Raw genomic sequence first — 24,758 nt, 5'->3', positions numbered from 1 at the left:
ATAGAAGTAAAATTAGACGCATGTCGCGGAGGGTAGAGACAGTGGCAAACACGGAGGAAGGGGGAAAATCAGGAAATTTAATATACAGCTATACTCTTCATTTTAATTTGATCCTAAAACAGAAAGTCGGCACTCATGATTTACTTTCCCGGGCCACACAAAATGATGCGGTGGGCCAGATTTGGCCCCCGGGCCGCCACTTTGACACGTGCCATAATATATCCACCTGTCTGTCTTATACTGCCTCCAGGTGGCCAAGGCACATCTCACACAGACAGTACATTGACAAAAGAATGTTTTCAGTTACAGAGCGCATCCATCACGCATCTTGAGGCGCCACCGAAAATTGGAGATAAATGTTACATCATGCCTTTCAAGAAAGTAAAAAAGCACGGGGGTGGGGGGAGATTTGAACCATGGAGACGGTCTCCAGGTGATCAAAGCATTGCCTGGGCTGGTGCCCCCCTTTGCTCTGAAATGGCACCCGCAAACGGGAGGCGTCTCCAGCAACCATCAAACGCTTTTTCAGCCATCTCGCTGCTTTACATATGAAGTGCACCTTTCTCACCGTGACTGCCGTGAAATCGGGAAGCCGTTATTGCCAAGCGGGTGTGCATTTGGAAAGACGTGAAGTGGAACTCGGGTAGAGAGAGAGGCCATCCTAAAAAGAAATCCCTCATTACACTCCGGTCACAGCTTTGCACTATTACCCCTGTGAAAACATACTCTTGGCCCAAGCGACAAAGAAAAGAATGCGCATTGTTTTCTTTCTTGGATTCAGCCATCAGGGATTGGAGGGCTACATTTTTACGTACCGTATTTTCACGACCATATGGCGCATCACATTTAAAGGGGCGGTGTCAGTAACGAGTGCTATTTCTGTATTTTACACACACAGGACGCACCGTTTTTAAAGACGCAGTCAGTCATGGCAAAACATGCACCAGCTTAAACATACGGACACACGCTAAAAACACGTTTTTAAAAAGGCAACGGAAGCAAAACTGAGTTCGGTTGTACTTTATCTAGCCATTTTACAATGTACTCACGTCATCATCACCCACAAATCCATCAAAGTCCTCATTTTCTGTGTCATCGAAAACGCTGAGTTTTATACGTTCGTCCAGGCAGCCACAATCCATTCGCAAATAGTAGCTCGCTAGTAGCTAGCGTAACTAGCGCTGCTTAAATTAGATTCGATTAGAACTTTATTTCATCCCGTATTCGGGAAATTTCTTGGTTGCAGTAGCAAGACAGATAGAAAAAAATGCAACGCTCCGCCCAGTGCTCGTAGATATCTGTTATACACGAAAGAGATGCGGCAAAAAAGACAGTGCGCTACAATGATAAACAGCCTCTCATGTCTTGGCCACCTGGCTTTCTCACATCTCGAAATGTGTCTCGTATCTAGAGATTTGCTCGAAATTTTACTCGTATCTCAAAATGCTCGTATCTCGAAATGCTCGTATGTCGGGGTGCTCGTATGTCGAGGTACCACTGTACTTGGTGTAAGGGAAATAAATGTGTTCATTCTTAGTGCCTAATAATTTGAACATTACTTGAAATGATCAATGTGATGATTAGAAGGCTCTACATTTGAATTGTGTTTTTTTAACCCAAATATCCCATTTAAGAGTCGTTAAATTTTGTCTATTTTTTCATGTGCTCATTGTACTCCCTTTTTAGAAATCGTGAAATTGGTATGAAGCCAAACTGAAGGAAAACAACCGATACACTCATTGATCCTATTCCCTTTTTACATCTCGCTGCAGCTCTATTAAAGCTGCTTCAAAGTGTAGATGTGTTGTTAGTAAAATGGGAGTCTTTATTACCTAATATACAGTATATAAAAGGGGCCATATACAAGTAAACATTACACATCATTAACCGTGTAATACAATTTAAACAAGTGCCCTTCTTTCGCTTCTTCATTTGCTCTTGATCATTTATTCAGATTTGAATAAATGCCTAGATTTATTATTTATTATGAATCAAAACATTTATATTGGGACGTCCGTGCACTAATTTACAACGTACATTATGTAGTTGCGTTTTTGTACGTTATATATATTGTATATAAAATATAGGCACACCTGTTATTGATTAATGCTAATGTTGTGCAGTAAGTCCATTTTTAGAATAAATAATAATTATAATAAATGCCTAGATTTATTTTTTATTATGAATTAAAACATTTATATTGGGACGTCCGTGCACTAATTTACTACGTACATTTTGTAGTTGCGTTTTTGTATGTTATATACATATTGTATGTAAAATATAGGCACACCTGTTATTGATTAATGCTAATGTTGTGCAGTAAGTCAATTTTTATAATAAATAATAATTATAATAAATGCTTAAATTTATTATGAATTAAAACATTTATATTGGGACGTCTGTGCACTAATTTACAACGTACATTTTGTAGTTGCGTTTTTGTACGTTATATATATTTTATATAAAATATAGGCACACCTGTTATTGATTCATGCTAATGTTGTGCAGTAAGTCAATTTTACATCTCTGAAAAAATATTATCTTGACTTATAATATGAGATATAATAATTGCATTCTTTTTTCAGATGAATAAAACAATGAAAGACAAAGTGTAAGCCCTTTGAAAAATCTATTAAGACTTTAATTTTCTCAATGCTTCAAATGCATTTTTGGCATCAATAAGTTACAGAATAAATAAAATCAAAGAAAATTAACGTTCATAGCAGCTAAGGTTGCCTCTGCATGGTTTTGTGAAATCCAGCTTGACATAAAACACATATCAAACATGTAGGCTGGCAAATTGTTTCGTCTTTCAGAAACAAGGAAATACATCATTACAATTATGCTGGTAAAACAACATGGAACGAGTCCAACGACCCAAACAAAAAAAATCAAAAGCATTGGAAGTCACAGGAGGTAGCATCTTACTCTCCTGCCAGTTTCTTTTCTATTTTTTTTTTTTCGGTTTTTAGATGCAGAATAAAATGCTTGTTGGTAGCTACGATTTTCATAACCACCAATGCAAATTGGACTGCAATCTTCATTGTCTGTTGTAAAAAGCGTTACAGTGAGAATTAACTCGGAGGACTGTCAAAACTACAAAAAAAAGAGCCACGAGATCACATTTGGATTCAGATTTCAAAATTGAAGCACAAAAACATAACATTTGTCATATTGCAATCAGAGCTATATTGGTATAATTCAGTGGTTTTAAGGATTTTACATGGCAGATTTTACATGGAAAATTCTAGTTTAATGTTTTCAAGATTAGAACAACATTCTTAAATTTATATTTCTATCAAGTTTCAAAGATGACATTTTTCGTGTTGAGATAGCATATAATTTTTAAAAAGTTGTTCTAATCTTGAAAGCATTAAGATACAATTTTCCATGTAAGGTTTCAATAATGTGACCAGATTAAAGATTTATGTTCGTCATATCAAATATACCACTTAATTCTTGTCAGATTACAACTTTTGTTCAGGAAAGGTCAAGTCGTTGCTCTAAAAAAAATAGGCCCTTACTCTCCAAAAAATGTCTGATAGCTTCTCAAGTCATTTTTAACCCACGTACAGAAAAATCAATGAAAAATGCTAAAGTGCTTCCTAAATAGTCCGTAAAGCTTGAATCGAGTCAACTGGAGTCTTCTTCATCTGTTATTTTGGCATCTATTCAATGTGATTAACAAAATTAGTTTAGTTCCAAACCTTCAAGATTCAGTTTCTTTAAAAAAAAAAATCTATAGCGGACCCAAATTTGGAAACGAGTTGTATTTGCGGCCATTCGTATGCCAAAAAGCAACTAAAACTCATAGAAACAAGTGCATTTGGTGATTCATGGAAGCCGCAAAAGCACCGTTTTCCTTCACGTCCAACATCAAGTACAGTACGTGCTTGCTTCATCACCCTCTCCTACACACACATTGCTTTTTTTTTAGGCTTTGCCAGATCGTTCTCTCTCTTTACATGCCGACTGACTGCGTTTCTGGCATAAAGATGAAAGGCTGGTGCTTCACCCGGCGTTTACTTTAATTCAACGACAGCCAGATAAGTCAAAAAGCCACGCGTTGTCTTGGAAGCATGTTTGCATTTTGTTGCCAAGAGCAGGCCTGATTTAAAAATAATAATTGGTACGTATTATTTTGCAAACATCGTGCTCTTAAGTGCCAACTCACTCGTGTGTTGATCTTGTTGTTGGTAGTCGGTTGCCGTTAGATGAATTAACCTTCTCCACAGTCTTGGGATTCACAGTAGAACAATCTTAGACATTACTAAAGCCCTCCTAAAAACGTAAAAATTGTCTTTGGCACTGAAAGAATGAATAGAGCATCTGTATTTATTTGGCGAGTATAAAGAAATGTACCGTATTTTCACGACTATAAGGCGCACTTAAAAGTCTTAAATCTTTTCCAAAATAGACAGGGCGCCTTATAATCCAGTGCGCTTTATATATGGACCAATACTAAAATTGTTATCACGATAAAATAACATAAATCAGTGGATAGGGTACAGCATCCTCTACAGCTGTCACAACTACGGCAAGCAGCCCCCGACTCTACTATTTTCCCCGTAGAAAAAGTACTGCGCAGTGACTGCTGGGATATATAGTTATTTTGTCAATATACCCAGTAGGACGGCGAACACACTAATTTGGTGCTCGCCGTCATTCCGACTGGATTTACAAAAGAACTCCTGCCGCTAGATGTTGGCGTGGACATTGACATCAACACAGCTTTACGAAGAGTGGCAGGCAGCGCCGGACTAGTTACGCTAGCTACTATTTGCGAATGGATTGAGGCCGCCTGGACGAATGCATAAAACTCAGCGTTTTCGATGACTCATTTGGACAATTGTTCAATTCGGACACAGAAAATGAGGACTTTGATGGATTTGTGGGTGATGATGACGTGAGTACATTGTAAAATGGCGAAATCAAGTACAACCGAGTTTTGCTTCCGTTGCCTTTTTAAAAACGTGTTTTTAGCGTGTGTCCGTATGTTTAAGCTGGTGTATGTTTTGCCATGCCTGGCTGCGTCTTTAAAAACGGTGGATCCTGTGTGTCAAATACAGAAATAGCACTCGTTACTGACACTGCGCCTTTAAATGCGAAGCGCCATATAGTCGTGAAAATACGGTACTCACTTTTTTGACTGGTCTTTACGTACTCATCTGCTTTAAAACTTTAAGCTTCTGAGTCCTGCTTTAAGTCCTTTTTTAACTATTGCAAGTAACGGAGTGAGTACATTTTCTAAAGACGGACGGCATTTGTGTGTTTGTCCCGTCATAACTTTTTCAGTTCAGCACTGCAATGAATCAAACTCTCGACATTGCGTGGAGTCGATGATTTTGACAGCGTTGATGGATGGATTTCTTTCCGTTCAACCCAGAGAAGGGAGAAAGCATAGTTGGATGATAGAGTGCAGAAAGGAGTAGTAAGTAGGAACAAGTAATAATGCAGACTGTAAATTACGGATTAGAGGAAAATTGGAATAGGAGGGGATAATTGCGTGGAAAGAAAAAAGGGAAAAGATTCAGATAGTCCTCGGGCTAAAATTCCACCATAGTTTTGGTGTAGCTAATGCTTAGCGCTGGTCTATGTTTGTGCGATGGAAGTACCTTTTTTGCCCTATTTTTTTTATTATGGCCCTCATAGAAGAAGTCTATTTCTTCTAGGTTCAACCAAAATTGCAATTACCATGGAAATTAAGCTTGACATTATTCAAAATGAAAGTAGAGAGATGGAAGCGCAAGATCCGCCGCTTTCAGACCGAAGTCAAATGGGTGAAAGTGGAAGTGATTCATCCATTTTTTTTCTGAATGAAAATATAGATGAAAGAATAGAGATGGATGGTTACAAACACGTCCTCACCACTGCTCTATCATCAGATCCAAGACTCGATTGATATTGAGATCCGAATCCAGACCCAAGTCGGCCTCCGCGAACGGAGGCACCGGCGGAGTGAGCGGTCGCAAACCGGACGTCAAAGTCTCCAAGATTTCCGACGCGTCAAAGGCAGCCTGAGCTCTCCGCTTTCGGGACTTTCTGCTCAACTGCAGAGGCGGCGAAGTGCAAACGGGGGGAGGCGGCGCCGCCGCCGCCGGGATGACTTGCCTGGGTGAGATCACCGCGGGGGACGGGGGGAGCTCCAGGAGGAGTGAGGAGCAAAGAGGCAGGAAGTTGCTATTGTCAGAAGACTGCTGGGATTTCTGGCTCAGATCCACTTGAGGAGGAGAAGGGGACGAAGGGATGGGGGATTTCTGAGGAGAACCACCGACAGAGTCTGGAAATGAGATCATAAAAGCTATCAAGGCCCTGAAATCCACTTTATTTTCACTGTTTGGAGATAGTACTCACCACCAGAAGCAACCGGATCATCCAGAATGTCGTCAATGGACTGTCGAGGGTCCATCTATCGACAAGTAAAACCATACAAAGGCGATATAACGTCCAATAGTGTGAGAACTTCTTCCACGGCGGCTAGATTGTGGATTTGTCCCGTAGACTGAGCCACCTGTGCTTTCTGGATGGCCTCCTGCAGCTCCTCCTCCAAACTACGAACGCCGGGCGAGCTTTGGACAGGACTCGCAGTGATCTGCACGGGCAACTCAAAGTCTTGGCCAATGGGATCGCCAGGGCACGGCGGGGAGCAGAACACCTTGAAAAGGGAATCAAATCGAAGGCTGTTGATGGACCGGTTCGCCCGGTGCTTCAGAAAAATAAGGATTACCTGCGTAAACAACATTTCTGGTTCTCGGTTCCCTCTCGAGCATCCTGGTTCCTGTTGCAGGAACGGATGAAGAGATCTTGCGCAAGACTGGAAGATGGAGTCAAAAGACATCAAAGATATAATAACCTCCTGACAAAAAGCGAAGGATATTCAGATGACTTGACATTTCAGGATGAGCCCATAAAAGACTTTCTAACCATCAAATATCATGGATGTTCATTTTAAGTGTCTCTTTTACAACTTGCGGATGGATTTCTACGAGCTCAGGGGTCTCGTCCCTTTAAAACCGTGACCGGACGTTTTGTCGAAAGACGTTTGGTCGACCGGACGTATGGTCGAACGGACGTTTGGTCGAACGGACGTTTGGTCGAACGGACGTTTGGTCGACCGGACGTTTGGTCGACCGGACGTTTGGTCGAACGGACGTTTGGGTTAGCTCGCTGTCAAATTATGACAGAGTTTACTGTTGATATTTTGATATTAGATATTTAGATATTAAACTCACTCTCTCTCTCTCATGATTATAATTTTGAGAGCTGGTTTCAACAGTAACAACCCAGCGACCAAACGTCCGTTCTACCAAACGTCCGGTCGACCAAATGTCCGGTCGACCAAAACGTCCGGTCGACCAAACGTCCGGTCGACCAAACGTCCGGTCGACCAAACGTCCGGTCGACCAAACGTCCGGTCGACCAAACGTCCGAGTACCCTTCAAAACCATCCAGTGGTTCATCCTGAAATTGCACCTGATAGCCCGATACTGCAAACTTTTTGCGAGTCCTTCACCAAAAACTAAAGATTAAAGTGTGTCCTCACTTCATGGATGCTGTTTCCAGGGCTTATCCTCTCCTTTTCAAACTCGGCGCTCGGTTCCGTCCTCCAGGGGGTCCCGCACTGCAGGGGCGAGGCGGACGACATTGGCAAACTTGGACTCGGAGTTCCAGAAGCGGTACATCCGGGAGCCAGGAAGACGGCGTTGATGGGACCGCACCGATCTCCGGACAGACTGACGGAAAGACCGTTGGCGAGACCATTCGGGATGACATTTAGAATCCCGTTGGGGACTCCGTGATCCTGGTGGTACGTCTGTTGGTCCGGGCTGCTTCCGGGGGAGTCTCTAGAGCTACAGCTTGAGCTGGAGCTGCGGTGGACCAGCAGAGGGTGTGAAGAACTCAAGAGCTCTGCGCCGGCCCCCAGCTGGCAGAGGGGTGCCGGAGTGACGCACGAGGGGGGGAGCTGGAAGGGGCGAAGGCGCTGCAACAGGGCAGGCTTCGTTCCGGAGACGGGGAGGCCTCGCTTACGCAGCTGCTGCCTCAGCTCTGACACCTGAGGAGGGCAGGACGGATCGGGTCATTGGGGGTTGTCTTCGGCATTAACTGCGCATACAAATGACGAGGTCCTAGATATTTCAGGATTTACGCCGCGGCATCTCTTACTTTGAGATCAACCAAATTTGCAGGGAGCAACTCGAGTTTACACGCATTGTCTGTGTCCTTTAGCGTCTGAGAGGTGCTAGCAGGAAGGGCTTGAAGGTTCAGGGGCGGCGATCCAGATGAATTGTCTTCTCTACTGAAGTAAAAAATTGGAGCCATCAATTTCCTAGAAGCAGCTTACTACTATATTATTGCGCTTGCCAGCTATTTTTGTCATTACTCTTTTAATATGATTTAGGAGTCGAATTCGTTCTGTGACGAAGCTCGTAGCTCAATTTATTCATGTGTGAAGATCAATAGCAAGAGTAATTGATTTGGGATTCGTTTGGACGGGAGTAGATACCTTGGCACTGCAGTGAGCTGTTGTTGTTGTTGTTGTTGATGGTGAAGGATTTGCAACTGCAGATAAACCTGCTGCTGCTGGAGGAGTTGAGAATCTGCCGGGTCTAATGGGGAGTTAATAGGGCTCTTTTGTTTAGTTGCCCCTCCTGGAAAAGACAAAGACCACGGGTGAAGAGCCAGACTCGGGTTTTGACCACAAAACCTTCAAAGCCATTGTCTACCTCCAGGCCCAGATGAACCTCTCTGGTCGGGAGGAATGTACTGGTGATACTTGAGTTTCTTCATCTTGGGTTTGGCGTCCCGTGTTTTCCTGGAGCGAGCCAGGTGGTTGAGGTTGAAGGCGGGCGTCGCCGATGAGGGGCAGGTGGGACTGGGGGGCCGAACTGTCTGAAAGGGTTTAAAGCAGGGGTGTCAAACTGGTCCTCAAAGGGCCGCAGTGGGTGCAGGTTTTCATTCCAACTTAACAAGAGGATACCTTTGCCAAGTGTAATCAGTTAATTAAAGTCAGGTGCTACTTATTTTAGAAGACACCTGATTGGTTAAAATTTCGGCACTGGATCGGTTGGAACAAAGACCAGGACCCACTGCGGCCCTCGGTGGAACCGGTTTGAGACATGTGGTTTAAAGCAAGTTCTGTCCAGTCTGGTATATACAAGATGCTACACGGGGGAAATGTCAAGCTGTTTTGTGTTGTTTGACAGCGTTAGCCCTACTTGGAGGTTAAACTCTTAACAAATCTACAGATGACAAACGTGTGTTTGCTCTGACCCGCGGCTACGGCGTTTGCGAGGGAATGCATTAACCCAAGTGTACAACACACGTGCCAATTGACAGTAATGAATGCATAACAGATGAAGGTCAAGTACAGTGATTTACAAAACAGAAGCTAAGGTGAACATCTTGACGTAGCTTACTTTGTTGTGCATGGCGCTCATTAAATGCTGTTCAAATATTCATTCAAGCGTCAAACATCGATTGGCGTATGCGGTGTTTACTGTAGAATTAATGGGATCCTCTCGTACGCTCATTTTAATAAAGCAATCAGACTATTGGGAATAAATTAGTGGCTTTTCAGGGGGTAAATGCATACCTGTCAACCTCTGCCGATAACTGCCCTTATAAATGATTATGATTCCCCTTACAAACCCCCAAAAACCTTACAAACACCGTACGACTCTTACGAGTCGTACGGTGTTTGTAAGGTTTTTTGGGGGTTTGTAAGGGGAATCATAATCATTTATAAGGGCAGTTATCGGCAGAGGTTGACAGGTATGTAAATGTCAGTCATTGCCGCGGGTTATGGTTTGGGTCGATATTTGAGTGCGCATGAACCCCCCGACTGTACCTTTGGCAGCAGGGGCGTGGTCTGGGAGATCAGAAAGATCCCATTTGGTCTACTCGTGGTTGATGTGGAGTTGCTTTCGCTCACCGGGATGCTCGCCGGCGGGAGGGTGCTCTCGGTTACCGGGAGCAACGCCAAATCCGACTAAATTTGGACACGGAGTCGGAAAAATATCAAATTCTGTTCCAGAAAATTGGACGCTAAAAATGTCACTATTTCTTCATCCTGTGAGTGATTTGTCACCTGAGCATGACGTGGACTGCGGTGGGGGGGCGGGCCCAAAGGCGACAAGTCTCTCAGTAGTCGGTCATCCGGGAGGCCCGGCGCTGAAGGGAATGCCGACGCCGGCGGTCGGGGAACGGCTCTACTCTCGCTCAGCGAGGAACACGAGGAGATGTCGTCTTGGAAGGCATCTGCGGATGGTGGGAAAGGGGCGGGGCCTGTGGCAATGGATGTGAAAAGTATTTGAATTCCAAAAAAAGCTATTTATTTGCGTTTAGAACTTACACTTGTCAAGGTGCGGTTTAATTTTGGGCTCGACGTGGACAGGAGGATCTCGGATGCCCTCTTTGAGGTCCCGACGAGCCTTCTTCTGCCTTGAGGTCCCACACTCGCTCTTTTCTGAGACGAAGAACAGAATTTGAGAACAGATTGTTAAAAGTTGCCTGTGACCGTGTCTTTTTTCGCAAAAAAAACGGTGGTCCACAAAGCAGAATATGACACCTTAAACCAGGGGTGTCAGACTCAGGTTGGTTCGCGGGCCGCGTTAACGTCAACTCGATTTCATGTGGGCCGGACCATTTTAGATATATTTAGATTTTTTTTATAAATGGATTAAAAGAACTGGATTAAAAGCCCTGAATATTCAGTTTTTTTATAGATCTAAAACTATGTTTATTTTAGCTTTTTTATATATTTCTAGATTTTACAAAATGATTTTTGAACTAAAAACACAGGGGAAAAATGGATTAAAAATTACAATTATTTTCATAAATGGATTAAATGAACTGGATTAAAATCCCTGAATATTCAGTTTTTATAGATCTAAAAGAGATTTTTTATATATTTTTTTAGATTTTACAAAATGATTTTTGAACTTAAAACACAGAAAAAATGATTAAAAAAGTACAATTATTGATTTAAAAGGGGGAAAATCAGGAAATTTAATATACATCTATACTCTTCATTTTAATTTGATCCTAAAACAGAAATTCGGCACTCATGATTTATTTTCCCGGGCCACACAAAATGATGCGGCGGGCCAGATTTGGCCCCCGGGCCGCCACTTTGACACGCGCCTTAACTCCTTAAAACAGGGGTCTCAAACTTGCGGCCCGCGGGCCAACTGCGGCCCTCGGGACGATAATTTGCGGCCCCCGTCTTAATATGAAAGATCGATTTTTTTTTTTTTTTTTTTTTTTTTTTTTTTTTTTTTTTTTTTTTTTTTTTTTTTTACCCCTTTCCCCATGATGGCGCCGTTTAAGTGGCAGCCAGTGGCAGTAGCTCTGTCCACTCATGTTTTTCTTGTTTTACAGCATGTTTTACATGAAAAATTAGAGGGAACATTGACATGCACCTGCTTGTGGCAGGTGTGATACTGGTGTGCCGATAGCGAGCAATGATGATGTCGTGACCGGATGATTCGCCTAAAGACGTTTCGCCGACGGACGTTTGACAGACGGACAGGTCGTACTAGTATTTGTTAGTTTAATGATTAAATACAAATACTAGTATTTGTATTTAATCATTAAACGCTGCTTTCAGCTGGATTTGACCGAATTTGAGAGCATTTTGAGCCGTTTGGCGAATGGACGTCTATAGACGTTTTTTTGCCTCCATCGCGATATCATCCAGTATTTGTATTTAATCATTAAATGCTGTTTTAGGATGGATTTGACCCGATTGCTGTCATTTTACGGCTCGGTTCTGCTACATCTGCCTGCCCAAGAGTGCTTATTCCCGGACTGCCATTGATGGTAGACGAACATTGATTTTTACTATAATTTGGACAACACCGGCGGCGGGCCGGATTAAAAATCCTAACGGGCCGTATATGGCCCGCGGGCCGAGGTTGAAAAACTTGTACACACACGATCCGGCGGGGCGAGCGTTCGAATCCCGTTTCGGCGAAACCTCCGTTCGGCCGAATGAACGTTCGGTGGAACGTCCATTCGGCGACCTGCCCTTCTGTCAAACGTCCGTCGGCGAAACGTCTTTAGGCGAATCATCCGAGTACCAATGATGTCGCTCACACTGGTACTCAGTGCGCTCAGGGAGGTTGTCTTTCTGCTCAGACCAACAAAAAATTAGAGGGAACTTTGGTTCGGAGCTGAATGAACCAATCACGGTGAGGTATACGGCTCTGGAGGGCGGGACATCGGCCGGGCTGTCCAGTGCCTCGCTCACTCACTCATTCATTCCTCCAATCAGCTGGGCGGAGGAGAAGCCGTGAGGCCGATCACTCCGCTCGGCGCGCACACTCCTCCGCTGCTCTCAGCATAGAACTGAATGAGGCGCTATGATCCGTGATCCAGCCTGTGTCAGCGTCTGTAGCCATCTCCGCGATTGAAACGGAGAGCGAAAGTGCACATGCGCCACAAACCCGCGCGACTGAATGTGAAAGATCAACCCGAGACTCATTCCAAGTGGAAAAACATATTACAGAGCCCCAGAGATGTCTCTTTCAAAGCCTGCCGTGAAGAGAAAGGTCGGTGATGAGCACAGACAGTTTCAAGAAAAGTGGGGAGTGCAATATTTCTTTGTTGAACACAGGGGCACCCCGACGTGTCTCATTTACACTGAAAAAGTTGCGGTGCACAAGGTATACAATTTGAAACGTAATTGTACTACGAGACATGCTGAGGAGTACGAAAAATACCAGGGAGATGAGAGAGCCAACCAGGTTGCCAGTCTTAAAACACGTCTTCTGAGGCAACAGGATCTCTTCAAGAAGGCTACCAAAGACAGTAATGCAGCAGTCAAAGCTAGCTACGCCGTTTGTGAGTTGATTGATCCTGTGCCAAGTGATCCCAAATGGCTCATGGACTTGGCTTTTCTTGTTGATATCACACATGAGCTTAATGTACTGAACAAGAAGCTACAAGGCCAGGGGCAACTTGTCAGTGCTGCCTATGACAACGTGAGAGCATTCTGCACTAAACTTGTGTTATGGAAAGCCCAGCTCTCTCAGACAAACCTTTGCCATTTCCCAGCATGCAAGGCTCTCGTGGATGCAGGCACACCATTCAGTGGTGAGAAGTATGTTGAGGCCATTTCGAAGCTACAGGAGGAATTTGATCACAGATTTGCAGACTTCAAGACACACAAAGCCACATTTCAAATTTTTGCGGACCCCTTCTCCTTTGATGTGCAAGATGCCCCTCCTGAGCTTCAAATGGAGCTCATTGACCTGCAGTGCAACTCTGCACTCAAAGCCAAGTTCAGGGAGGTGAGTGGAGAAGCAGACAAGCTTGGGCAATTTTTGAGAGAGTTGACCCCCAGCTTCCCTGAACTTTCCCGAAGGTTCAAGCGGACCATGTGCCTTTTTGGGAGCACATACTTGTGTGAGAAGCTCTTCTCCACCTTGAACTTCAATAAGTCCAAGTACAGGTCAGGACTTACTGATGAGCATCTTCAAGCTCTACTGAGGGTCTCCACTGCTTCCTCCCTCAAGCCAAATGTGACTATGTGAGAAGAAGCGCTGCCAGGTCTCTAGCAGCAAGGAGTAGGCAAGAGAAGCCGTGTTCAGAATATTTCATGTTCAATGTTCCATTCAAGTTCAGAAAGTTAAAGGTTAAAGAGCTGTTAATACAGACATTTGAAACGGAATAAAAATAATTCATTTTCTCTACTTAGCCAGCCAATGTATATCTACTGTATGCACATTAGTATTATTTGGTTTTGTATTACTGATTGATTGATTTTTTATTCATCTTTAAGTTAATTTATTTAATTCATTATTTTTTGTTAAAAAATAAAGATATTTGATAACGTTGGAATGTTTTATCAGTGCTTTTCTTGTGGAAATCCTGATGCGGCCCAGTCTCACCCAGACTCGGCCTCTAGCGGCCCCCAGGTAAATTGAGTTCGAGACCCCTGCCTTAAAATAAACTCATTTTTTGGTCATTAGTTGTCCAATCTATTTTGACTTTATGGCGTCCCAGTTAAAATGCATTGTATATCTAACACTGATACTGAAAAGAAATGATGGCCAGTATTTCCAGTCACAAAGAATTGGACGACTATTGCCGTCATTGGCAGTCAATGAGTTAATAAATCAAACCTGGGTTCCATCACATTTTCAACTTTAAATTTAAGCTGGTTAATGGGGGTCATAATTCGATGTGTTGCAGTTTTTATTCATTTTAAATTGTATTATTTATGTTTATCAAGTTTTTTTTTAATTTATATCTGTAGTTATTAAAGCTTGGTGGTTATAGTTATAAAACAAATAATAGAATAAGTATTAGTAATTTAAAAAGAAAAGGTTAAAGGATGAAAAACAAACATTTTCACCAATCTGCTGTCTTAAAAGTGTAATCAGTTGATTGCAGTCAGCTGCTGCATGTTCCGGAAAAAAAGGAAAAAAAACTCACTGGCTGAAATGTTTGTGCAGGGTCAGTTTCAACCAAAACCTGCACCCGCTGTGCATCTTTCTGGAATATTATGGACACCCCTGGGCTAAAGTTTTGAAATTGGACACGTGTAATGTGAGTACCATGTCTCATTTGCTTCCATTTGTTGTCAGGCTGTTTGAGGAAAGACTCCCGTTTGTTTTCGAGTGACTGCTGACCACGTGTTTGCACTTGATGATGTATATATGTGTGCGACATTGTTTTGCACGGGCATCACCTTGTACAGTTATCGCGTTGACTCCACTAGGGGGTGTCTTGTGATATCTCCCGGCGCCCTCGTCGAGCGGACGCTGCGTCAAGAGAGGGCAAAGTCAAACCAAAACAGACCTGGCATTCTCTCAATGACATCAATGCAATAACAACAAACACATAGTCAACTCACCACAGCTTCATTTTTCTCTTTATGCTCTTTTTTGGGAGAAATGGACGCTTTCACACCTGGCGAAATGAGATCACGAAACATGAGCTCAACAAATTCCCCGTCGTGGGTTTAAATTCCATAACAAACCTACCCGATTCTGCGTTAATCTCGCTCTGCTTTCGGTTCTGAATCCTCAACTGCAGTACTGAAAGACACCCAAAAAAATCAAAAAATATGCATTTGCATTGACGGGATGATGCGTGGCTTAATCGCAATGACAAGTAAGCAGCGGTCCAATCAATAAATCACACTCTGCCTCAAGGCCTTCACAATCAGTTCTGTAGGCTCTGCTGCATTAAACAAGTGTCGATAAGACTGTTGCTTTAACCAATGAGATTTCGAGTTGGCAACACCACAATGCCTTGTCGCAAGCGGAGGGATACGTACATGGTACACGGTCGATTGGTCGCCCGGATGGTAAGTGATAATTACCATTTAAATCGTTGCTCAAATTCCCTAAAAACAAACTGCGAATTACTATTTAGTCATACTTAATGCCCTAGTAATAATTAGGCTAAAGAAAAGCTCCAAATTTCCCGGACTTTTATTGTTTTTTTGTTGGATAACTTGTTAAGACCCTGACTAACGTAGCTTCTTAAAGGGACAACGCATGTACATACAAACTCTTATACACTCGCACGTCGGCTCAGTGAAACTGCTCATGGCCATTGTAGGCTTTTATTGATGCGTAGACCGTGTTGTTTTACCTTGTTTTGTTGCCGGTCTTTTGGTCGCCGGTCTTTTGGTCGCCCGTTGTCGCGGTCGGGGCGACCAAAAGACCGGCGACCAAAAGACGGCGACCATTGCCTTGTCACTGGCGTAGGTATACGTCATCGCTTTCACCAACTTTGATTAGCTGGTGATGGAGTGGGCGGGCCAAAGCTACCAAACTGTATCTGGAGCGAGCTGCACAAGCAAATATATTGTTGTGTTGATTTAAAGCCATTTTCAAGACGGACTATGCCAGAAATACGACAGGACAGGCTCGACTTTCAGCATTAGCTTCGATGGCGATAGAAAAGAAGGAAGAAAGGAGGATGGATATTGTGTACAGTTAAAAAGGATTTTTGGTGAGTAAAATATGGCTATATTCCTGAATAATATTTTAATTGTATGAGGTTATTATTGATAATTTTTGTGTCGCAGCTGTAGCTGCAGTAGAGGTTTTATAGCCATAAAATAGTTTTTGAGGGTTGGATTCAAGCCGCTGGTGTTATCTAATGGCTTTGCCACGAAGTTTGCTAGCCGTCCATTAACGTTGAGCCCACAAACAGGTGAAGCTAATGATACGTTTGGAGTGAGACCTGACCGAGGCTGGGAGGGCAGGGGGTGCTATACCCGGGCTGGGCGTCGGTGGCCTGTAACTATTTTTCTCTCGCTGTCTATTTCAGTAAGCCCCCCCATCCCCCTTTCAGCTGTCACAGCCACTCACGCGTCGCCTTCCTCACGTCATCCCTGCCGCATTTGAATCGACTTGATGCGAGGCAAAATTTCAGCCAAGCGAGGAAAAAGTGACAAAGCCTCTTTCCATCGAGGTTAATGATAATATGAGGCTTCATTATTGGTCTCAAGTCTGTGCAGTAGATAAGTGTTGGCACACGTTACGTAATGGAGGGCCGCCAAAGATAGGGGGGTGAAAAATAAGGAGCAAATTGATGACGTGAGGGTTCTTCGATGAATTGTGGACCGGGTCTAGTAAAACGGATAGAATTTCCGTGGCTTCTGATATTTGGCCAATTGGCTAGCAAACATCGCCGTATTTATTGCGGGGTGCCACATTTAACTTGGTACAGTGGTTCTCAAATTTTCAAGTATGAAGTCATCCAAGTGCCACGTTGTAACCAACATTTAAATCTAAATATTCATTAAAAAATAATAAAGATCTTATATATCGGAAGTTGTAATGTTATACATATTCCAAAACCATCATGTCAATATAAAAAAGTCATATATTTCTATCAAAAAAATTAGATTTTCATGAGTAAATCTTTGGTATTTTGGGTACCCTATCCCCCTAAGACCCCCCTAATTTAAAGTTCAGACTATTTAAAGAGAAACAAATGGTATGCAAGACTAAAGTTAGAATACGACATTTATACCAATGGCGTATATCAAAATGAACCCACAATATTTGTAACTCATTATAATGTATACACATTTTAGGCATACATTACCAGAATAGAGTTTTATGAGTATGTAGTTTTAGGAAACTAAAACCCTGACCAAGCCAAACAGCTAAAATCATACTACAACAAAAAATAGGTCATCATTCTGCCAATAAAAGAGAGGAAAGTAAAAGATTAGATAAAAGTACAAAATAAAATGTGCTTCCTAAATGCAAGTTAAAACCAAAATAATGACATTTTAAAAGGTTAAATACAACTACATCTGCAGTTTTTTGCTTACTAATACTGGTACTAGAACTTATTGCACAATATAGTTCGAGCAGTGGTGTGCCGTCGGGGCCTTCAAGGCCTTCTCTGCTGGCCTAAGAAATATCTGAATCATATATTATATTTTGTCCATCAATACTACTGTCTGTTAGCTTCCTTTCATTGCTTTTCCCCCTGGTTGCACTGCTTCCAGATGTGTGTTCTCAAATTGAAGCATTTAACCAATCACATTTCAGCCATTATTTGTTGCCAAGGTCAGAAATCTGCCTCAAGGCCTTCACAATCAGTTCTGCAGGCTCTGCTGCATTAAACAAGCGTCAATAAGACTGTTGCTTTAACCAATCAGATTTCGAGTTGGCAACACCACAATGCCTTCTCGCAGGCGTAGGGATACGTCATTGCCTTCTCATAGGCGTAGGGAAACGTCATCGCTTTCACTAACTATGATTGGCCAGTGATAGAGTGGACTAGCCAGAGCTACCAAACTGTATCTGGAGCGAGCTGCACAAGCAAATCTATTGTTGTGTTGATTTAAAGCCATTTTCAAGATGGACATCAATAAATTGAACACTATTATCTTGACCAACTTCAGGTCACATTTGTGCAGAATGACGAGAGCGTATAGATTTAACTCGAACATCTTATAGGCGGGATTTGACGTCTGATGAAAGCCACTTTAAAGTGACACGTGTTGCGCCAATCATCCCGACGAGAGGATGCCATCAAAGAGGTATTGCGCGTCGTGGCGTTTGGGATGGCACAGACAGAGCAGCTGCTGGGCCCGCGCCCCCTTAAGCCCACCCCTCAAGCCAGGAATCACGTTTTCCAGCAGGTGCGGCTACACCTTGGGGACAGCCTTCGGGCGACGATGTCATTTCCTCCGGCCCGAAAGGCGGCAGCTGCTCGCTTAACACAAGAGCGACAGGGAGGACCCCAAGGAATTTGGGGAATGTGGTTGATGTAAGGGTTAAGTCCTCAACATTTGGTGTTGTGTTGTAGAACGGTATAAGAGTGTTTGTTGTTGTTTTTTAAGACTAGTTTTGGTTTCGAACCTACATTTTTGGGGGTCTTTGTCTTGTTCTGGCTGAATTATGATCTCAGATGTTGTGGTCTTATGCACGAAATGACAAAAAATATTCAATGTGTAGTTATCTTTGTCATTTAGTGCCAACAGTCTTTTTTTAAATTTATTTATTTAGTAGGCTTTGTGGCAGCAGCTTCGCTTGTTTGATATTTGTCATCCAATCAGATTTCAGCTGCCATGTTTTGTCGTTGTTGTATTTGATCTTTTTTTTTAGCCCTGCTGCTAGCCATTAGAGATTTTTGTGGATTGGTATTTTAAGGTGTACTCACTGTTGTGTTTCTTGACGGTATAAACTACAAAATATAAAACTTCCTAATTGTCATGCTATCTCAAAAGCTGCAATTCATAGAAATTTTCTTTAAGCCATGTTAGATTGCTGCTTGGAGTAACTAATTTTCCATTAACTCATTGACATCAGCAATAGAAAACTTTGGGTTTTCGGGGGACTTTCAACGACAACGCACTCGTAACCGAACAAACACATTTAAATTAACTTGGATTAATATATACAGACACACTCAAACATACGTTTAATGTAACTTTACACAAAACTGAATTTTAATTTTGTTTTAATTTTTTTTACCTTCGTTCTGCGGGTTAGCTGTTTGCCATGCCTCCACCCACACGTTCGCTATCGATGGGCTGTTTGCTGTTGTATTCCCTTCAAAACATTCCGAAAATGATGCACGCAAATGTCCTCACAATAGGATAATGCACGACCACTTGCCAACGAGAAGTAGTATTGAAAGAGCGATTGTTTCGCTAACGGGAGCTAACAGGCTAAGGAAGGAAAAACATTGAAAAAATGCAACAGCTCAACCTACCCATGTATTGATTGTGGGTAATGAAGTTTTATTCTGAGAAAGGGTGTCATTGGCTATCGGTGTTGTGTGCACGAGATACTTCATTACCCAGAAATCCCTCTTTTTGCTTTTCGCATGCGTGTTGTGCGTTTTCTGTGTAGGAGAAACTCGTTTGAAGAAATCGTTCAGTGCTCGTAGATATCTGTTATACACGAAATAGATGCGGCAAAAAGACTGCGCTACAATGATATACAGCCTCATGTCATGGCCACCTGGCTTTCTCGCATCTGGAAATTTTTCCCTTATCTAAAGCTAATTATTCGCTCGAAATTTTCCTCATATCTAGAGCTAGTTATTTGCTCGAAATTTTCCTCGTATCTCGAGCATCTCGTAGGTAGAGCTGCTCGTATGTAGAGGTACCACTGTAGTTTATAGTTTCGGTAAAATAATACAACCATGAAATGGGGAAAAAAATGGAAGTCACAATAGGAAATTATTTCACTGGCCACTAGAGGGCAGTGTCTAGATTCAGAAGTTAAATAATAGTAGTTTTTAAAGTCGTAAAAAAAGACACCGTTTAAAAACACTGTGACCAATTGCAGTCGGTCTTGGCACCAATTAACTGCGATAAACGAGGGATTACTGTACTCTCTTACTACTCACCTGACCGGAACTTGTTCCGGATGAGAAGCGACCTCTCGGAGGCCAGCAGCGTCATGGCTTCTCTGTTGACGGAGATAAAAGCCCTTCGTCTTCGTGCGTCTGTCACTGCGGGGAGAACGGCAGAGTCAGAGCGCCGCGTGCTAGCTAATCCACTGATCGGCGCAAAGCCGTATTGATGCAGGCAAAGCAAACTCAAAGAGCTAACAAGGCGAGCCTGGCGTCGGCGCTCGTCTCAGTAGACGGCCCGTCACCATCGCAGCGTGTGACCCGAGCCAGCCCGTCGCCGCTAATAACGCCACGCGCCATTACCACGAGAAAAAAGGAGGAATGAAAGCGACTCCCTGACAGCGTTTAACAAATGTGCCTTGTGATAGAAAAAAACTGGAAATAAAGGGGAACGTTCAATGTAGACCAAATTGGCTTTAATAGGAATAGACGTCCGTTCTAATTGAAATGATTGATCAAAAATGTTGCCGGTAATCATCAAAAATAGTTGATTTTTTTGTCTCATGAGAAATTTCTTGTAAAGTTTACTTTTGAAGAATAACAGTGTGTCTTGAGATATGAGTTAAATTTGTTACGGAATGTACCTGCCACTCAAAATGTTCGAATATTTTTATTTTACCTTAAAGTAAAGGGAAATGATATTAATCAGTTCCAGGAACACACTTAAATTTTAAAGTGCCATATTTTTTAAGGACTTTGCAACAAAACCAAAATGTAAATTTAACTATATATATATAGATTTTGGTTTCGAAAAAGATTCTTAAAAGAATTGAACTAATTAAACCATTTTTAAATCCAATTCAATTTACTAGATTACATTTTTCTTGGCCACTGGGGGCAGTATAATACAATTTTGTTAACTCATTTTTAGCAGACAAAATAGGCTGTACACCGGTAAATTTTGAACCGTCTACCCATGCCTGCGTGGGATTTCTCTGGGTAATCTACTTTTCTCCAATGTCCCTCAAAACATGCAGAACCATTGAAAATAAAAAACAAATACATAAAAAATAAAAACAAATCAAATTTAAAAACTAAACATAACAATTAACCAAAAAAATAAGAAAAAATAAACCGTTTGTAAAGCATCACAAACCCACTCCTCCCTACTATTTTGCAACTTTGCCACCAGTTGGCAGTAAAGTCTAATAACGCTGACACAAGGGAAGAAGAGTTTCACATTTAATGTTAGTGACATTAGTTGGTTTTGGCAGAACTTGACGAAAATTTTCCACAAATTTAAATGATCTACCATCAGTGCTATTTTATCGTAGCCCATCAATGGCTTTTCCCATTCCGTGTTAGCATGAAGCTACTGGAAATCAAAGTCATGAGGTTATTAGAAATACTTCAATTCCTGTGTTTATAATGTCTTGATCTCCTTTAATTTATTGGGGTTTGATTGCCATTTAGGGGTTTGAACATATATCAGCGTCAGTGGCAGCACAGTTAATGTTCTCTCTACAAATATTGCATGAGGAAATAGGTAGGCCGGTGGCATAATTTCCTTCTACGAGAACACAATGACGCGATTTCAGTGTCCAGTTTGAAGCGCCTGAGACGGCGAGCGCGAGCGAGAGAATAAAACTTACAGGAAGAGAGGAGAAAAGCAAAAGCAGAGCGCTCCCTCGGGGTGGATGAACTACAGTGAAATTGAAGAAGAGGATTGAATGAGAAGGTGAAGCCAAGAAAGCAACTAATGGCCGCCGTCTTTTAGTTTTCCCCTTTCATCTTCTTTTCATGTCCGTGCCTTTATTTGCGTCCTCCTGCTTTTCGTGGTCCCAGTCCGTCTCGTCTGTCAGTCAGTCGCCTCCTCTCGCTCTGCCCCAAAGCATCACGGCTCCTCGCTGCCAACCGGGAGCGACTGTCGACCCCTCCCCCCACGCCATGACTTCCAAGGCCGTGCCGCCCCCCCCCCCCCCCCCCCCTTGGCCCGTTCGCCGCTTCACCCTTGACATCTGCCGACTCTCCTTTTACTGCGCCTTGTTTATCTTTTGTGACTATCTTTCGTAAAGTAAACGCGTAAGCCACGCTGGGCACCCTCCTTGCGTCATGTGATTCGTAGAATGCCGACATCTGGGTAGGGAGAGGTTTTATTAGCGGGGGGCCAACGGGGAGCGTTTTGGAACCGCTTCGAATGCTTGAACTGTGGAAAGGCTCGTATGCTGCCTTTGGGATACCGCTGGGTCACCCCTCTTAAAGTGATTTACTGCTCTAAGTGTGTGTGTGTGTGTGTGTGGCCCTCTGTGGTACACACATTTTGGAGAAAGACAAGTAAATCCCCTATGTTGTACAGTGGTACCTCGACATACGATCTTAATCCGTTCCGGGACTGAGATCGTATGTGGAGCTTTTTGTATGTCGAGCTTTTCGTAACTCGAGCGAACGTTTCCCATTGAAATGAACTAAAAACAAATTAATTCGTTCCAACCCTCTGAAAAAACACCAAAAACAGGATATTGGATTGGAAAAAATGTTTTATTTCGTCTAATTCACCATAAATTGACAAGGTAATAACTAACGAGTGGTTTAATAGTAATAATATATGTTTAATAGAAGTAAAATTTGACGCATTTCGCGGAGGGTAGAGACAGCGACATACAAAGAGCGGGGGGGGGTTGTTCGGTGGGCTTTATCCATGGAAACTCACTCGAACAAACTAATTTAAATTAACTTGGATTAATATATACAGACACTCAAACATATGTTTAATGTAACTTCACACAAAACTGAATTCTAATTTAGTTTTAATTTTTTTGACCTTCGTTCTGGGCAGGTTAGCTGTTTGCTATTGATGGGCTGTTTGTTGTTGTATTCCCTTCAAAATATTCCGAAAATGATGCACACAAATGTCCTCACAATAGGATAACGCACGACCACTTGCCAACGAGGAGTAGTCTTGAATGAGCGATCGCGGGAACTAACAGGCTAAGGAAGGAATAACAGCCTACCCACGTATTGATTGTGGGTAATGAAGTTTTATTCTGAGAAAGGGTGCCATTGTCTATTGGCGTTGTGTGCACAAGTATATTTCATTTCCCAGAAAGCCCTCTTTTTGCCCGCGCATGCGCGTTGTGCGTTTCCTGGTCGATGCGTAGGAGAAATCGTCTGAATAAATCGTTCAGTGCTCGTATATATCTGTTATACACGAAAGAGATGCGGCAAAAAGATAGTGCGCTACAATGATAAACAGCCTCTCATGTCATGGCCACCTGGCTTGGTCGCATCTCGAAATTTTGATCGTATCTAGGGCGAATTATTCGATAGAAATTTTCGTACCTCGAGCATGTCATAGGTAGAGCTGATCGTAGGTCGAGGTGCCACTGTATTCTGAAATTCGGAAATCATGGCAGTGTGTGCGCATGCGCGCCTGTGTGCTAGAATGTGTGTGAGAGAATCTGAGAGAACGTATTTCGAGGAAGCTGCTTCACTAAATCACGCAAGTCATCCATAAAGCTAGATAAGTGATGTTTGCCAACAGTGGAATACTGTACCATGTTCTATGTATGTGCTGTGTTAAAGTGGGGGAAGCCAGGACGTGGCCGGAGCACCTGTTGCCCCTCTTTGACAGACGTGTGTTGCTGGTTCAGCAGGCCAAAGCCGGCAGGGGGAGGGGAGGTGAGGAAGGTGGGGGGTGAGAGGCTTCACTTAGTCCAAGGTGGGCAGTAGCAAAGCTTTTGAAGAAGAAAGCTGGTTAGAAAGTTGCAGTGGGTGAAAGCTAGCTGCAAGGCCTGATAAGAAAACAGCAATTGTTCCTTGTAAATTTCTATTCCATGACATCGTTTATCCATCGTTTTCATGGAGAACTGTTACACATGAGATGATTTTTGTTGTCGTTTGTTAGGAGAGGAAATTTCAATGGTATTTGCATTCATTTCCACGTGAAAATAAGGATTACCTAGTTGGCAGAGACCGTAATGAAACAAAAATGAGTTTGACAGCCCCCCACCCTTTAGTGTATTTGATTTGTCCAAACGGCCCACTTGCTGCTATTTGATCCGATCCCGCTTGTCCTCATTGGGGTCGTCAGTGAACTGTACACCTCGTACCGGTCGTCGGGCAATCACAGAGAACATGTTAACGCCTTCAGTGATCCCCACCTTGGGTGATACGTTTTACATTTTTTACCGAGATTGCGACTGATCGCTGCCAGCCCTCCCAGTTAAATGGATTGGACGTCTATCACCGTCAATGGTACTGATGTATGATCATCAACACGCCCTTATTTCAATCTCTTATCTTTGGCAGGTAAAATATGACTCAACATGCAAGAACTGAATGTACCCAAGTAAAGAATTTACATAGTCAGTAGATTACTGGTGTAGGTGCGTCCTCTCGTGGTTACATAGAGTACTGGCGTGTGGGTTTGTCTTTAATCCTATTTAATTCCGTCTCTCCGTTTGGTTTTCTTGCACCAGAGCAGATAAATAACTAATATGTCATCAGGCAGACTGAAACAAAGGTTGAATAAAATGCTCGAATGATGCGCATTGAAGTGGTGCAATGCTTGTTTTCCCCTTTACTACCTCTATAGTTAAGGCAATAACTCCACTACAATACAGTATTGTGTGTGTGTGTGTGTGTGTGTGTGTGGCAGTATATCATTTAATTATCATTGTAGTGACATCACAGGAAGGACTATTAAAAATAATGCTCGGATCATTATTGTTGTGTTTACCGTGAGCTCAAAATCAATCATTTGCAGTTATTGGATTCTTCTATGCAGCGGTGTAGAATTCCTAGTATTCATTATCTGAATGAAGTTGTTGGATGGCTCGCAAGTATAATAAAAGCAAGATGCTACGATTAACTGAACCCGCAAACAGAGCCAATTAAACCTACAATTTTAACACACACAATGTGAGCTAATCTTTGCGCAAAGCACACACACACACACACACACACACCAG

The 24,758-nt window shown here is 42.7% G+C and overlaps 1 protein-coding gene and 1 long non-coding RNA gene across 4 annotated transcripts in view; one reads left to right on the top strand and one right to left on the bottom strand.

Moving 5' to 3' along the window:
- LOC144073364 (uncharacterized) overlaps positions 1–24,758 on the top strand; it is a 53,322-nt gene that overhangs the window by 14,497 nt on the left and 14,067 nt on the right. The window contains exon 4 of the long non-coding RNA XR_013300064.1: positions 14,460–14,553. This is a non-coding gene — a long non-coding RNA (uncharacterized LOC144073364). The remainder of the gene's footprint in view (positions 1–14,459; positions 14,554–24,758) is intronic.
- LOC144073360 (uncharacterized) lies at positions 5,781–21,648 on the bottom strand. 3 transcript variants are annotated; one of them, XM_077599117.1, is made up of 16 exons: positions 21,441–21,648; positions 19,843–19,947; positions 14,991–15,044; positions 14,861–14,916; positions 14,696–14,768; positions 10,352–10,465; positions 10,088–10,284; positions 9,848–9,988; positions 8,724–8,889; positions 8,504–8,648; positions 8,164–8,296; positions 7,544–8,053; positions 6,728–6,814; positions 6,512–6,655; positions 6,355–6,409; positions 5,781–6,280 (listed from the first exon to the last, which is right to left on the bottom strand). In XM_077599117.1, exons 2-16 carry the CDS (start codon positions 19,895–19,897, stop codon positions 5,865–5,867), a joined length of 2,346 nt encoding a protein of 781 aa, XP_077455243.1. In that variant the 5' UTR covers positions 19,898–19,947; positions 21,441–21,648; the 3' UTR covers positions 5,781–5,864. The 3 variants fall into 3 exon arrangements, with proteins under 3 accessions (XP_077455243.1, XP_077455241.1, XP_077455242.1); XM_077599115.1 differs by lacking the exons at positions 14,696–14,768; positions 14,861–14,916; positions 14,991–15,044; positions 21,441–21,648 and having other exon boundaries at positions 19,843–19,901; XM_077599116.1 differs by lacking the exons at positions 14,696–14,768; positions 14,861–14,916; positions 14,991–15,044; positions 21,441–21,648 and having other exon boundaries at positions 8,164–8,293; positions 19,843–19,901.

This window comes from Stigmatopora argus, chromosome 4, assembly GCF_051989625.1.
Source record: "Stigmatopora argus isolate UIUO_Sarg chromosome 4, RoL_Sarg_1.0, whole genome shotgun sequence".
In the NCBI taxonomy this organism is placed as follows: Eukaryota; Metazoa; Chordata; class Actinopteri; order Syngnathiformes; family Syngnathidae; genus Stigmatopora; species Stigmatopora argus.
Note: the sequence above shows the minus strand (reverse complement) of the source record. Positions and strands in the feature narration are given on the sequence as shown.

Excerpts from the sequence above, each read along its gene's own strand:
- LOC144073360 (XM_077599117.1), bottom strand. The coding sequence starts at position 19,897 with ATGACGCTGCTGGCCTCCGAGAGGTCGCTTCTCATCCGGAACAAGTTC. Across the intron at positions 14,917-14,990 it reads CGAGATTAACGCAGAATCGG|GTGTGAAAGCGTCCATTTCT; the intron begins GTAGGTTTGTTA and ends TCATTTCGCCAG. Across the intron at positions 6,410-6,511 it reads AGGCCATCCAGAAAGCACAG|ATGGACCCTCGACAGTCCAT; the intron begins GTGGCTCAGTCT and ends ACTTGTCGATAG.